A 15,911-nucleotide genomic window follows, 5' to 3' on the forward strand; every position below is an offset into this window, starting at 1 on the left:
CCTCTCTTAGATCCTCTCTTAGATATTATCTCATCTTCGGGGGGGGGGGGGGAGGGGGACTTTTTTTTTCTTTTAAATTAACAAACAAAAAAGACATGTTCAACCTCACAGACTATCAAACAAGTAGAGCATTGATCAGAACCCAGACTGCCAAGGTCCTCATCTCCTCACACTCTTAGTTCTTAAGATACAAATAAACACAAGAAAACTGAAGACAGGAGGCTAGCATGTGAAAACCACAGGTTCAAGGCCTGCCTGAGCCTGGGTAACTTAACAAGAGACCCTATCTCAAAGTAAATGTTTAAAAAAGGGTTTGGAATGTAGCTTAACATTAGAGTACTTGCCTACCAAGTGCAAGGTCCTAGGTTCAACCTCCAGTACCAAACCAAACCAAAACCCAACCAAATAAAACACCAAAACCCAAACCAAATAAGACACAAAAAAGAAGCAGAACACTTGTCAAAAAGGAAAGCTGACTAAATTCTAGCATATTCATAATAGGATATTCTAAAGCTATTCAATGAGTGAATCTGGAGCTGGTGAGATGGCTCAGTGGGTAAATGTGCTTCCACAAAGCCTGGCTACCCCTGTTTGATCAGCAGGACCCAATGGTAGGACAGAACCTACTTCAAGATGCTGTTCTTTGAGCACATGTGGCTCCACACAATCAGGACACACAATATAAACAAATAAAGATGAGCATTTTCTGAAATGTTTGAGGGGATAGAGAAATGGCTCAGAAATTAATATTGCTTGCTGCTCCTTCAGAAGACCTGAGTACAGTTCTTAGTGCTCACAGCAGATGGCCCTAAACTGCCTGTGACTCTAGATCCAAAAGATCAGATACGCTCTCCTGGCCTTTGTACACACACACACAGTTTTAAAAATTCATCTATATGTAGCAAACTGGAAATTCTCTGACTACTAACAATGAGAAAAAGCAGGCACAGGATATATTTACTGGTAAAACATCATATATTAAAACAAAAATCCCCAAATCACACACATATTTAATTACATTATGATTTGACTATATATGTTTACAAACATTGCAAAGTAGCTGGCAATATTTAAACTGGACTGAATTGCTTGGTCTCCATCTGCCTGTTTACCTAATGAAGTATTATATAATGTAATAATATTACAGCATATACAACAGTTCTCTTAAATCTCATATATGACCCCTTCATGGCCCAAGGAAGACATTTTCTCTTAGAGATTTTAGCATATCCTCAAAAATTTTGTATTGCCTTGAGGACTACCCAAAAATAAATGCCCATTTGTGTCTACACTGCTGTTCGCAGCTTTTCTTGACAGGCTGTGCACTCTTGGGCACAGGGCTGCAGTGTGAGGGTCTGACAGTGGCACTTAGCCTTGCCTATGTATAATAATACAATTCCACAGCTTTCTTAGTAACATTACTTCAAAAGTATAGCTTAAAACAAAATTGAAAGATTAAACAAAGTTTCAAGATTTAGTACAAATATATGAGGTAGATTACTTAATTTATTTTATCATAAAGAATTTTCTTGCAACTCGGCATAATGATGAGTGTCTTTAATCCATTAGAGGCAGAGGCAGAGAAGGCTTTATATATGTTCCAGACCAGCCAGGGCAACATAGTGAGACCCTGTCTCCAAAATAAATAAATAATAAATAAATAAAAAGGAAAAAGTATTTCTTCCCAGTAACGAAATTGCAATGTGATTTTATGAAGTGTGTAGTTTTCAGTTTAGGAATGAGATGGGTACTAATACAGTTAAGCTCATGATCACAAATATTCTGTCCATAAGTAAACAGTTCATTTGCTGTTTTGAGCATCCATTCTTGAGATATCTGTAAGGAAACTAATGTCCATGGGTAATTTTTATCAGTTGCGTAGGAGGTTCTTATCTTTCATTCAACAGGAAAGGGCCTGAGGGACTCCTTTCCTGCCCGTGCCCCCTTAAATTTTCCTCTTTCTATTTTGCCTTAAAAACCACCCTCTTAGAAGGCTACTGATTACAAAATTGGAGGCTGGGTCCTCTCAGGTGATTGTATAAGAGGTTACTCAATGGGAGTGATCAGTGCAAACAGGAAAACAGGGAGACTATAGAATATTAAGACTCCCTTAGTTGTGTGTCTATACAGAAAAGGAATAATACATGCTGGGAATGGGTAGATTGTAAGGGTAATCAGTACATTCATGAAAAGGAATGGACTGTCTGACCACCATCTGAATGAGACAGAAATGGATTGAGAGCATAGGGTATGAGCCCCAGTGACTAATGGAATCCATGCATTAAGAGGACAGCATGTAGGCCTCGGGAGGGGGAGGCGAGGACATGCAATCTGCTGCCTTGCTGAAGCTCAGCGGCACAGTGAATAGTTGCCTTGGGTTTGATCTCTAGCTCCTAAACCACAGCAACAACAACCCACACATATGCACACACATGCGCATGGATGTGGGTAGAAGTCATGAACCTACTAGACAAAGAGCCATGGGTGAGGAAATGTCCCCACAACAGGAACCACTGAGGAAGAGTGGGTGTAATAAAACATGTGACACGAAGGTGGAAAAAAAAATACTGGGAGAGGAAGCAGGAGGAGGGGGGAAGACAGGGGTGAGGGGAGAGGAAGCAGGAGGGGGGGAAGACAGGGGGAGGGGAGAGGAAGCAGGAGGGGGAAGACAGGGGTGAGGGGAGAGGAAGCAGGAGGGGGGAAGACAGGGGGAGGGGAGAGGAAGCAGGAGGGGGAAGACAGGGGTGAGGGGAGAAGCAGGAGGGGGGGAAGACAGGGGTGAGGGGAGAGGAAGCAGGAGGGGGGAAGACAGGGGGAGGGGAGAGGAAGCAGGAGGAGGGGGGAAGACAGGGGTGAGGGGAGAGGAAGCAGGAGGAGGGGAGAAGACAGGGGTGAGGGGAGAGGAAGCAGGAGGGGGGGAAGACAGGGGGAGGGGAGAGGAAGCAGGAGGGGGAAGACAGGGGTGAGGGGAGAGGAAGCAGGAGGGGGAAGACAGGGGTGAGGGGAGAAGCAGGAGGGGGGAGACAGGACTGAGGGGAGAAGCAGGAGGAGGGGGGAAGACAGGGGGAGGGGAGAAGCAGGAGGGGGGAAGACAGGGGTGAGGGGAGAGGAAGCAGGAGGGGGAAGACAGGGGTGAGGGGAGAGGAAGCAGGAGGAGGGGGGGAAGACAGGGGTGAGGGGAGAGGAAGCATGAGGGGAGAGGAAGCAGGAGGGGGGAAGACAGGGGTGAGGGGAGAGGAAGCAGGAGGGGGGAAGACAGGGGTGAGGGGAGAGGAAGCAGGAGGGGGGAAGACAGGGGTGAGGGGAGAGGAAGCAGGAGGAGGGGGGAAGACAGGGGTGAGGGGAGAGGAAGCAGGAGGAGGGGGGGAAGACAGGGGTGAGAGGAGAGGAAGCAGGAGGGGGGAAGACAGGGGTGAGGGGAGAAGCAGGAGGGGGGAAGACAGGGGTGAGGGGAGAGGAAGCAGGAGGGGGGAAGACAGGGGTGAAGGGAGAAGCAGGAGGAGGCGGAAGACAGGGGTGAGGGGAGAGGAAGCAGGAGGGGGGGAAGACAGGGGTGAGGGGAGAGGAAGCAGGAGGGGGAAGACAGGGGTGAGGGGAGAAGCAGGAGGAGGGGGGGAAGACAGGGGTGAGGGGAGAGGAAGCAGGAGGGGGAAGACAGGGGTGAGGGGAGAAGCAGGAGGGGGGAAGACAGGGGTGAGGGGAGAGGAAGCAGGAGGGGGGAAGACAGGGGTGAGGGGAGAGGAAGCAGGAGGGGGAAGACAGGGGTGAGGGGAGAAGCAGGAGGAGGGGGGGAAGACAGGGGTGAGGGGAGAGGAAGCAGGAGGGGGAAGACAGGGGTGAGGGGAGAAGCAGGAAGGGGGAAGACAGGGGTGAGGGGAGAGGAAGCAGGAGGGGGGAAGACAGGGGTGAGGGGAGAGGAAGCAGGAGGGGGGAAGACAGGGGTGAGGGGAGAGGAAGCAGGAGGGGGAAGACAGGGGTGAGGGGAGAAGCAGGAGGGGGGAGACAGGACTGAGGGGAGAAGCAGGAGGAGGGGGGAAGACAGGGGGAGGGGAGAAGCAGGAGGAGGGGGAAGACAGGGGTGAGGGGAGAAGCAGGAGGGGGGGAAGACAGGGGTGAGGGGAGAGGAAGCAGGAGGGGGGAAGACAGGGGTGAGGGGAGAGGAAGCAGGAGGGGGAAGACAGGGGTGAGGGGAGAGGAAGCAGGAGGGGGGGTACAGATGGGGGTAGGAGGATCAACTGAAACAAATGAAATTTGAAAATGTCGGACAAAACTGAGTGTTTCCCATGCTAATTAAACAAACATACAACTACTCTCTCTTTTTTTCTTTTAACCTTTTCTGTTCTTTCAGAATGGTTTAGCAAGCAACCACCCCTGCCCCAACCCCCCACCTCCCACCCAGAATCCTACCCTACAGCCTTCACCTGCAGAGACTAATGCTGGACTATGAGAAAGCAGAACATCTCAATACAATGTGACAATCTGCAAACCTCAAAGGTTACAAATCATGCTCTTTTTACTGTTCTTCTGTTTTGACTGCTAGTCACTTCTGCCTATTTACTCACCAGCCTCCCTTTGTTTACCATTAGGTCACCTCATTTAAAATAAATGCTACCTCCCTCTTTCTGTGTCTTTATTCTCTTGGTCCTGCTCTTTTAGTAATGGCCATCTCAGCACAATTAGATCATAGGACCAAAAATCAAGAAAGCGTCTTTACAAAAGCGTAAAGGGTTCTCTTGACCACGTCACTCCCACAAAAGCGTAAAGAGTTCTCTTGACCACGTCACTCCCTTCAAGGTGTCTGGGCCAGCTGTTTGTTATGTCCACAGATAATGTGCGCTTCCTGTATTAGAATCTGATAATAGAATTAGCTATTAGAATCTGAAAAATTGGACTAGCTTTTCAAAGATCTGGATATCATTCCTACTTTCTTATCTTAGTTCCATTTTGCATTATTTAAACAATGCAAAGGAAAATGATAAATTCCTTGTGCAATAATTGCTAAGTATTATGTTGTTTCTAATGCTACACTCTATGATGTAATTTCAGTGGGCCATGAAAAAAACTGAAGAACTATTAATACACTTCCATGTTCTGAGACATTAGCCTTTCTAGTTATTTTCATAGTCTGTCAGTGTAAAAAAAAAAAAAAAATCAAGAATAGGAGAATAATAAAACAGTTCATCCCTAGGTCAAATTTAAAATGCTACCTTCCAGTTATAGATATGAGATGAGATAATGCTATGGAGAAAACCATGGACTATTCAACATAGCAGAAGTGAGAGCTGTCACAGCTCAGTCCCTTCTGACTGTAGTCAACTGTGTAGAAAGCCATACCCCGCTGTGCTTCCAAGGCATTGCCCAAATGGTAGTGACATCAGGGAGTACCAGGAGTTTCTGGCATTTTTTTTTTTTTTTTTCTTTATCTTCTCTGGAGCCCCTGCCCCCCTCCACTGGGCTATATGTCCTTTTCTCTTAAGTTAGAACTTCTTACTATATTCTTGCTACATGTCCCTCCTCAGATATGATTTGTAAAACTTTTCTCCACTTCTATGGGATATGATTGTGTGAAAGCCAAAGTTACATTTTAAGTTTTAATTTCTATGCCTTAGAGATCCATGAAACAAAAATGTCTCTGATCAGCAAGGCCCATTGCCCAAGGACAGATAGTTTCTGAAATGCTGGAGGCTATTGTTTACGGGAGATAACAAGTCACACATTTTTCACTCTTCTAACCAAGTTTGTTTGACCCATTTGCATTGGATGTGCTTGAACACATGCGGACAAGAGGTTCACAGGCAGAAAATATGTTAGGATGTACACTTGCCCCTGACTGGACCTGATGTGAAAGGCAATGAGTTATGGGTTTTCTTCTTAAGCCCCTGTAAATGGTGACTCAGGGCCATTTCCTAGGAATTCAGGTGTGGACATGGCCAGAGCCAATCCATCTGGCCAGTATTTAAGTAAGCTTGCTTCGGATTTGGCCTTACACTGTGGTAGTCTTATTCTTGATCAGTGGGTTTAACAATTGCAAACCTTGCAACACAAAAGCTTTCAACCTATTTTCTGTCTTGTAGCTGCTCACATTTCTTATTTGATTTTATTTTTCTATTTCTTTCTGCATATTTTACTCATATAATTTCATGATTTGAAAGCGTAGGATACCACAAGATTTAAAATATGATACCACCTACAAAATGGCTTCTAATCATTGCTTTAGCCGCTTTTAATAATAGCATATTTTAATAAATGTATTTCCCATTCTAAACATTTCCGTTTCATTTGTGAATTTAAGAATTAGTGAATTAAAAAACACTACAAGATAGGCATTTCATTAGTTTGATTTTTTTAATTGCATTTGGTGAACTTGTTTAATATTATACGAAATTTATTTTTTTAAATAATATATAATCTATTAGCATATAAAAGACACATTTTGTAAAAAAAAAAAGATAGATACTAAGTATAGTGCTACAATTAGCCTTTAATTCCAGTACTTGGGAAACAGAGGCAGGTGGATCTCTCTGAATTAAAGGCCAGCCTGGTCTACAGAGCTAGTTCTATGTCAGCTATTGCTGAATAATAAGATCCTGCCTCAAAAAGATGTGATTATAATCCCCTTTAATTGCATAACCAAGGCAGGCAGGAGAATTGAGTTCAAAGGGTAGCCTGGGACATATGGATAGTATTAATACTATCTCAAAAACAACAATAAAATAAAAAGAAGAATAAAATGAAGAGAGGGGGTTTACAATTCGGGCTTAATTTGTACTTATTTGATCACTCATAAGATTAATAGTATTTTCATTGTCTCTTATCTTGATTTAAGTAATATAACACTACAACACAACTTCCATTGAAAGATTTTACATTACCCACTTGGTGTGTGTGTGTGTGTGTGTGTGTGTATGCAGGTGTGTTTATCCATGTGGAAGCTAGAAATTGATGGCAAGTGTCTTACTCTATTGCTTTCCACATTGCTCTTTAAGCAGTGTCTCACTGTCCCTGGAGTTCACTGTTCATTGGCTGCTAGCCAATGAGCTCCAAGCACCCTGTTTCTGCAGCCCCATCCCTACACTAGTGCTGGGATTCCAGGTGTATATCGCCATGCCTGGTTTCACTTGGGTGCTGGCAACCTGAACCCTAATCCTCATGGTTGCATGACGAGCACTAACCCACTGAGCCATGCCCTCAATGCCTATGCCGTTCATCCTCTCAGGAAGTAAAATGCTGTATTAATTTTACCTCATCCAAACAGTTGACATGCACATTCTTACTAGATAACAGTGTTCCAGCTTCTTGGACGGTACCTTTAAAAAAACAAAACAAAAAAGAAGGTAGTGAAACATGAGATCATCTCTCAGGAGAAAAGGGCAAAGGTCTAATGTGATGGCAATAAAGTTTAAAGGGCTGCCTGTAAGACTAAGGTTAGTCAGGCCGGTGCTAAGATATAAAGCTTACCACTTACCACAAGCATTCTCCAGAGAAAAAGTTTCATACAAACTCACATAATTCCATCTTGGTTTTACTTTCATTGATCATATCACCTTAGCCCCATTTTCCTTTTGGCAGTCATACTATAACCACTCGGCATAGAAGTTAATGCTGAAACAAATCCTAAAGACACTCTAGTCCGAATCACCATCCAGAAGTAACAACTGCATCCTCTTAGAATTCAAGATACAGTTGGTATTATATCACTTGTCATTGTATTGCTTGTCAGCACTGGGTCTTGTAAATGACGGCATCTTTTTAAAAGAATACTTGGTTTGGAAACCACCAAGTAAGACATAACTACAAAGTCTGCAGCTATGGAGATTGTTCTCTGGTGAGTATTCAGTCTCCCATGCTGTTAAGGATAGCATTAAAACCCAAATGTCCATCCTCTGCAAAATTGGAAACCAGCTGTAATTGGGTCAGAAAAACTAGTTTCCCCAGTTTTGTGTGCATCATGACAGTAAGTGGTTGCAGAAGAGAACATCAATATCATCACCATTAATCCACGACAGCCACATGTCCTGTCAAATCATTTCTTGGCTTGACTGGAGGAGAACAATGAAATTCAATGTCCTCAGAGTATGAGGATGATCTATGCCCCCCCTCTAAAAGGAGATTAAAGATAGGAACACCCCAACTAAGGAGAAAAGTGGGGTGCAGACTGAATACCATCATGCACCTTTCCCACTATATGATTTGTAGGCAAGTCCCGTGAGGGCTCCTCACTTATGCAGGAGATGCAGTGATGCCCTTGGGTGTGTTGGGAAAATGTCAACAGAATGATGTGCATGACCCTACAGTGGGATAGACACTATTTCTGTAAATAGTGTGTGTGTGTATTTTGTTTTTTTTTTTGTTTTTTTGGTTAGTTGTCTTATTTATTTATTGTTTGTTTGTTTTGGTTTGGTTTTTCTGGTACTGAACTCTCTGTGAGGGCAGTTGGTATCACTGGCTGTTCAGCTAAGGAAAAGGAGAAATTTGCTGCAGCACATGTAAGCCAGTCTGACCTAACAGGTGAGCTCCATGCACATGATAGATCCTATCTCAAAGGAGGTAGACAATGTTCCTGATAATGTCACCCAAAGTTGTCCACACATGTGCACACACAGACACAGGGGGAAGAAACTTTGGAGTATGTAAGCTTCTACTTTCAGCTTCAGCCATACCTGTAGCTTCCCATTTAAGACTGTCTAAAGATGGCTCAGTGGTTAAGAACACTGAGAGCTCTTCCACAGGCACAGGGTTCAATTCCCAGCACCCACATGGCAGCTAACAGTCTATAACTAAGATCTGACATCCTCCTACAGACATTCATGCAGGCAAAGGTCTAATGCAATAAAAAAAGAAGACGATTAAGAGCAAGAAGTCCTTCACCCTGTTCACATACTCCACTGAGAACGCTTGGAGGTCACTTTCGTCCTGGCCAGGAGATGTTTGTGGACAAAAGGAGAATACTATAGAGACTGTGAGCATCCCAGAGCCTGCACATGTTAAGGACAGAATGGGTCTCATTGGAGAACAGGCCTCTACTCCTACAAAATATTTGCCCAGTGGCCAACAGCCTAAAAAGATACTAGACATGCTATAAAGCGTAGTGTGAGAATGTTTGTTTTCTCCTGCTAAACTCTCACTCAGTAGTCTCAAGATTCTACAACAACAGAGACTACCCCCACCCCTGCAACGCACACACACACACAGAGAAAGACAGAGAGAGAGAGAGAGAGAGAGAGAGAGAGAGGGAGAGAGAGAGAGAGAGAGCAGTTCTCCAGCAGACATCAATGAGATGTCGTCCTCTGGCTTGACAACTCACAAGACTCAAGGAAATACCAAACTCACATTTTCCTGTTAACTGTAAAAGATATAGGTCAATGGTTTTCACCTGTGGGTCTCTATTCCTTTGGGAATCAAACAACCCCTGAATATCCTGTATATCAAATATTTACATTACGATTCATAAAAGCAGCACATTACAGTTATGAAGGAGCAATAAAAACAATTTTATGGTTGGGGGTTACCACAACATGAGAAACTGTATTAAAGGACTGCAGCATTAGGAAGGTTGAGATCCACTGCTCTAGATGAATAAGACATGGTATATGGGAGGAGACCGAGAACCCTCTTTGGGCAGTCCATCTTCCAGCAATCTGAACACTTTCTCAATCTAGTATTTCGGAAATATTTTCAGGCTTTGATCCATAGATATGATCAATTATTAGCTCAGTCTCCTGCCCTTTCACCTTCCTGGAAATTGATGGGGGCAAGGCGAACTGAAAGTTCCAAGCTTATAATAGTGGCTGATCTTCCCAATGACCAGCCCATGCTGTAGAACTATCTAGGAGCTCACAAACAGAAACTCATAGAGACATGCCTGTCACCTAGGAAATGCCAAGAGATATGCACCCAGCACTCATGATGCTTAGCTGTGAGAGACAAGGGGGGGGGGGTCAGAGAACAAATACATATCATGTCCCACTCATGAAGACACATGCATGTACACACAGATTTACAAGAACTCTTACTTTCATCAGCTTTTGGAGATTCAGGGAGTATGACCAAAAATAAATAAATAAATAAATAAATAAATAAATAAATAAATACATCTGCAAAGAGTTTGAGCTTCTGTAGAACGAAAATACAAATACATGAGTTAACTACCCCAAGGGGAAATACATATGTAATATGACTTTTATGTTGTTGTTCCTAATCTAATGACACCAAAAGGAAACCACAGAACAGTCTGAGATGTGAAGCACATGGCTCACACAGACTTGCAGACATCCACTTATTCCTTACCCTCCAAAGGAGACTCTCAAATAACATTTTACAATTGAGGTTTTAAAGAGCTGTTTTACTCGGGGAAAGAAATGTGTTCTATTTAACTTAACAAACACAGTTGGAGCGACAATACTGTGAGAAGTGCCTGGATTAGACTGGATCAACCCTCGTGCAGACAAAACTAATGAAAACTAGTAATGATTTGCTCCTTTTGAGAGTTTATGTTCAAACTAAAGAAAATAGAGCCCAGTTACCTTCACTGGAATGGGACTGATCAGTTTTATCTAGATAAACCGGCACTGGCAAACAGGTGTCGCCCAGAGTGGCATTCTCATTGTCACTACCTTTTACCTCCCATGTTGTTAAACTCAACAAAGCAGACCGACCAAGCCCTAACTTTCCTAACTATAAACAAAAACGCCAGAGAATTCGGAGGAAGATTTGGGCCTTGCCTTAATATGGACACACTCTAAGCCTTCGGCACACATTACATGTCTGTCCCGCCCTTTTCATTTTATATGTATGAGTCCTGCTGTCTACATGTATGTCTGTACCACATGTCTGCCTGGTACACACAGACACCCGAAGAAAGCATCAGATCCCGTGAGCCTGGAGTTAGAGGTGAATGTGAGCCACTGTGTGGCTGCTGATAATGGAACTTGGGTTGTCTAGGAGAGCAGCTAGTTGTTAACTGCTGAGCCATCTCTCCAGCCCCCACATGTTCCTTCTATTGTTACATTCAGAGAAATTATTATTATTTTGTGATCCTAGTTAACATATGTGTAGCAAGAATAGCACATAGCTATGCCTTGGGTGTGTATGAATTTGAATTACTATTTACGTGTAGAGCATTTTGCCTGTGTGTATGTATGTGTACCAAAAATCTGCCTGGTGTCTGTAAAGGCCAGAAGATGGCATTAGAGCCCCTGGAGCTGGAGAAACTGATGCTTGTGAGCCAACTGGGAGCTGAACCCAGGTCTACAAGAGCAATAACTGTTCTTAACAACTGAGCCTTGACAGTATCTATATCCAATTGAAAATTAAAACTGTGGTTTGAGTTGGTGGCTGCTATAATGTGTGTGTGTGTGTGTGTGTGTGTGTGTGTGTGTGTGTGTATATATATATGTAAAATTATGTAAAGATATTTCAGGCATCTTAACTGTATGATGTACGTAGAGGGTATGTGCACATGCCATGGCATATATGTGGAGATCAGAGGACAACTGAGACAGTTATCATTTGGAGAGAGTTCTCATTCCATCTGTATGTGAGTTCCAGGGATCAAACTCAGCCTGTCTAGTTTGCTCGGAAAGGACCTTACCCACTAAGGCATTGTGTAACTAGTGCCTTAACTTTAAAAGACAGATATATAGATATAAATTGCTATCATCATATATAAAGCTATAAACATGTTTATAAGAAGACAACTGGAGGCTAGATAGGCAGCCCATTAGTTAAGAGTACACATTGCTCCCATGTGGTGGCATCTTGCTCTGCCAGTGAACTTGTGATGGTGGTCACACCCTATGAGTGTGGCTTCAGATGTTCAGATGTGACCCCTTATAAGGTAGAGGAGGGGCTGGTTTGCTCTTTTGGGTTGTGGTGAGAGCATCCAAAGAGCAGAGACTGTGTCTTCTGGGGCAGGAAGACCATGACAGTTATTTACTACTATTTGTGTAAGGGCTTCCCTAATAAATACCTATTTATCGTTTATCTTGGGTCTGGTGCACTCATTTAAACCCCCACCTTCACTCTTGCAGAGAGCTGCAATTCAGTTCCCAGCACCCACAGCATCTACATCTGGCAGCTCATAGCCACCTGTAACTAACTCCAGCTCCAGAGGATCTGATACCATCTGGCCTCTAAGAGTGCCTGTGCTCTACAGCACAAACACAGATACATTCAAATATCTTTAAGATTTTTTTTTTTTAAATCAAGACACTTCTACGATATCTACTATAATATGTGCTTTGAAACAGTAGATTTCTGCAAGGTTTCTAGAAGCTCTGCCTCTGCAGTTTCCTTCTCTATTGAAGGGAAGATATTTACCAAAAGCACAGAGTGTGTTTAACATGCTACCTGTACTAATTCACTACATCTTTACAACAATGCCGTGAGATAGGGACTATTACACCCAAAGAACTAGACATCTGTGTAAGTCCACACCACCAGGAAACACAATGGTAGTCCTGTTGCAAACTAGACTGGCATGGTGTCAGCTTTCTATTGCTGTAATAAAACATCATGACCAAAAGCAACTCGGGGAGGATGAATGCTCCATCAAGAAGGAAACCATCTGGGCAGGAACTCCAGGCAGGATCCTCGGGGCAGGAGCTGATGAAGAGGCCACGGAGGAGTGCTGCTTACTGGCTTGCTTCCTGGTCTGCTTTTGTTAATAGAACCCAGAACCAACTGTTCAAATGAAGGCACTAGACCCAGTAGGCTGGGCCTTCCCATATCACTCATTAATCCAGAAATGCTGACACAAACAACAACAAATAAAACTATATAAAAAAAAAACAAGCCCTAACCCAGACACATTGTTATGACCATTCCATGATGCTTCTTGCTACAATTCAGAGAAAACAAAACAAAATACAAGCCTTTAGCTCTTCTTGACTAAATGCATAAGTGAATGGAATTCAATGTTGGCTTATCTTCTCCCATCTCTCTGTACTTTTCCTGAGAGCAATAATGGATCAAAAACCTGATAGGACAAGAATGCATCACAAACAAAATTTACCTTGGTTTTTTATGGGCTTGGGGAAAGTAAACCAATGAACAACGGCATCTGTGTACTCACAAACCTTGAGCATGAGGTGGCCTAGGACATATATCAAACTCTATTGCTGTTTGATACAACCTTTAGAATAAACCCTTTCACACCTCTGAATACATGCAAGAACTTACACCTCCCCTTTCAGACCATAGTTTCTCCAACTGCTTACTGGTTTTCACTTTCAAGTGAACACATGATAGCTTTGGCCTGTTTAAAATCAAAATTACCATCCCTGGTGGATTATGCGCTGTCCTCTCTTATTTTTGATGGGTACAGTACCTGGCACGTAGCCAGACTCCTGTTCACTAAACTAAATCCCAGACCTACAGAAGGCAGCGAGAAAACCAGAGACAGCACAGAAAACAGAAGTCACTGAGAGCCATGCAGTTCACAGAATAAAATCGAACCCAGAGCTCTGAGAATCTAGTCATGACTGATTTAGAAGTGATATTAGTTCCTAGTCACCTGTTGAGTTCAAACCCGATGGTTTTCTCTTTTCATATTCTCTAGACTCAGGCATTCCTTCTTAGAAAGAATGCATTTACCTTCCTATCTGTGGTTCTACACTGAATATGGCTACATAGAAGACTGGAGCCCGGTGTTACAATGTCCGGCTTCTCTGTCTTTCGAGGGTATATGTTTAATTCTCTGACTTAAAAGCACCCATATGAGACATGCCTGGAGGCCCTCATCCTTATCTCAGAAAAGTGACAGGTACGTGGTCACGCTGATGTCACCTTCCAGGTAATGGATTGAGGCTGGGAATTCGTCTAGGACGTCCACTCGGAGACTAGTGGAGCAAACTATGCTTCTGGTTGTCCTAGGTGACTTCCTTCCTACAAGCTGCACGGCGGAGGCGGGACTCGAATCCACGAAGTGGAAGGGAAAACACTAAGAAGCACTCCATGATCTCGGAACTCTCCCCATCTCCTGGCCTTCCTGTGGTTTCCTGCGCCGTCCTGGGCTGTAGGAAGCCAGCCACAGAGGCCCTGGATGCAGAAAGCTCAAGGTGGCACGTTCAGACGGAGTTCTGTGCCCTTATAAAGAACCTTGCTCGCTAAGAGCTCCCTCCACCCCCAGCAGGGGCGGGGATCCGCAAGGGATCCAGATCCTTCGGCCTCCGGAAGTCGAAAGGGCCCCCTAGACACTCGCTTAAGAGCCTAAAAGTACCAGGCCACTGTGTTCTTGACTGCTGCAGTCAAAACATCCGAGGAGCTGGCAAGCTTGCACACGCGGAGGCTAGAGCCCCAGGGCCGCGCCTTAGAGTCTCAGAGGGGTAGTGAAAGTCTGTCGATTTCCAAAAAGCTGATTTTAGACGCGTAAGCCTCGATTTGATCACGGAGATGCTTCTGCCTCCCGTCTCCCGCCCCTGCAATCACTCCCCAGCCAGATACAGAAAGGCTTTTTCCGGAACGCAAGTTGCCCGAGATACCCCGGGCCTGGAGAGCGCCCCCAAGCTCCTCTACGCCCCGCGATCAGGTGCACGGCGCCCGGGTACCAGCCCTGCGCCCATACCTTTCCCGATCACTTCCAGCAGCTCCTTTTCTTCCTGGGTCAGCTCGCCTTTCTTTATGTGACCCATCGTTCCCGCCAGGTTGAAGCTTAATCTTTTTCTTTGGTAAGATTTTTCAAAACGAGAGACGAGTGTGCGTCGTGAAAGTCCGTCACAGCCAGGCAACTCGAGGCCGGGACAGCAGCCCAGCAGAGGGGCGCTCGCCAGGGTCCTGCGGCTGGGGGATGGCGGGTGCGGCGAGCTCGGGCGAGCCGGGCAGGCGCTCTCCGCAAGTACCGCCCCCCCGCGCCTCATTGGCCGGGTGGGGAGGAGCTGCAAGCGCAGCAAGAGACTCCAATTGGAGTAGCTCACGAGGTCCAAACCAAAAGGAGAAATCCAGAGGAGGGATCATTAAATCTTCTATGTTTCCTATCCCCATACTAACCTATTAGGAAGTGCAGGGACATAGTGTTCCTTGACCTCTACATAAAATACTTTTCTGCATGGCAGTGGCTTTTATGGGGATGCACAATAGCATTGGGATGCCGCTCTAGACACACAGCACTGCCCTTAGATTGGCGCGGTTTGGGTGAGGGCGGGGCAAGGGCGGGGCCGGGACGGGAGGCGGAGCTAAACTGCATTCTGTGTGTCTGTGTCAATGTGTCTGTCCTTCACTCCTCCATTGTCTGCCTCAGCCGCTGCCGCCGCCACTGCTTGCTGCAGGATCCGCCGCAGCCACCGGTCTCGCGCGTCGTCGCTCCCTCCTTGGACAGGTAAGAGATGGTGAGGTGGAGCAGAGGGATCCTGAGGATTGAGGGAGCCAAAGTAGCCTCCGGACCAGGGACTCCCACCGGGCTGGAGCCTGGAAGAAGCATGTGCCTCCTGGGGCGGTTGCCTTCCTCTTGATAGAGAAGCCCCCGAACCGCGCCATCATCCTTGCATGTCCGTGTACCGGTGCCCCACGAAGAACACCCCGACCTCGCTACGTTTGGCTGCCCCAGGGGCCCGGAGGACCCCGGGAGAGCCGCGAGCTGGCCACGCGGTGGAAGTGGCGGGTGCACATGGTCTCGTGCGTGGCGATCCCTGGGGAGGCCCGCACCAGTGAGGTGAGCTTGTGATGGGGAGAGGTTCGGAGAAGGCAATTTTCTTTTTGAAAGCCTCGTCCTCCCCACTACTTGTCTGTCATCTCTTGGCCTCTGGAAGCCATGGATCCTGGACCTGTGGTGATTGTAATGGGCATTTAGAAGGAAATTACGCTCGCACTAATACTTCGTTGGGGTGTGGGCTGTCTTTGCTCTGAGCGAGTTGTCTTTGTAACTCAGGTTTGGCGATTTATGGAACTAGGGAGGGGAGGGTGGAGAGGGCGGGGAT

The 15,911-nt window shown here is 45.4% G+C and overlaps 2 protein-coding genes across 2 annotated transcripts in view; one reads left to right on the plus strand and one right to left on the minus strand.

Moving 5' to 3' along the window:
* Positions 1–14,870, minus strand: part of Ankmy2 (ankyrin repeat and MYND domain containing 2) — a 46,565-nt gene extending 31,695 nt beyond the window's left edge. Inside the window, exons 1-2 of the mRNA XM_051175089.1 lie at positions 14,564–14,870; positions 7,243–7,307 (exon numbers count right to left, since the gene is read on the minus strand). Of these exons, the coding sequence (XP_051031046.1) occupies positions 7,243–7,307; positions 14,564–14,855 (357 nt within the window). The 5' untranslated portion in view covers positions 14,856–14,870. The remainder of the gene's footprint in view (positions 1–7,242; positions 7,308–14,563) is intronic.
* Positions 14,871–15,169: 299 nt separating this feature from the next.
* Positions 15,170–15,911, plus strand: part of Bzw2 (basic leucine zipper and W2 domains 2) — a 53,035-nt gene continuing 52,293 nt past the window's right edge. The window contains exon 1 of the mRNA XM_051175090.1: positions 15,170–15,313. The gene's annotated coding sequence lies outside the window, so the exon portion shown is untranslated. The remainder of the gene's footprint in view (positions 15,314–15,911) is intronic.

This window comes from Phodopus roborovskii, unplaced genomic scaffold (assembly GCF_943737965.1).
Source record: "Phodopus roborovskii unplaced genomic scaffold, PHOROB, whole genome shotgun sequence".
In the NCBI taxonomy this organism is placed as follows: Eukaryota; Metazoa; Chordata; class Mammalia; order Rodentia; family Cricetidae; genus Phodopus; species Phodopus roborovskii.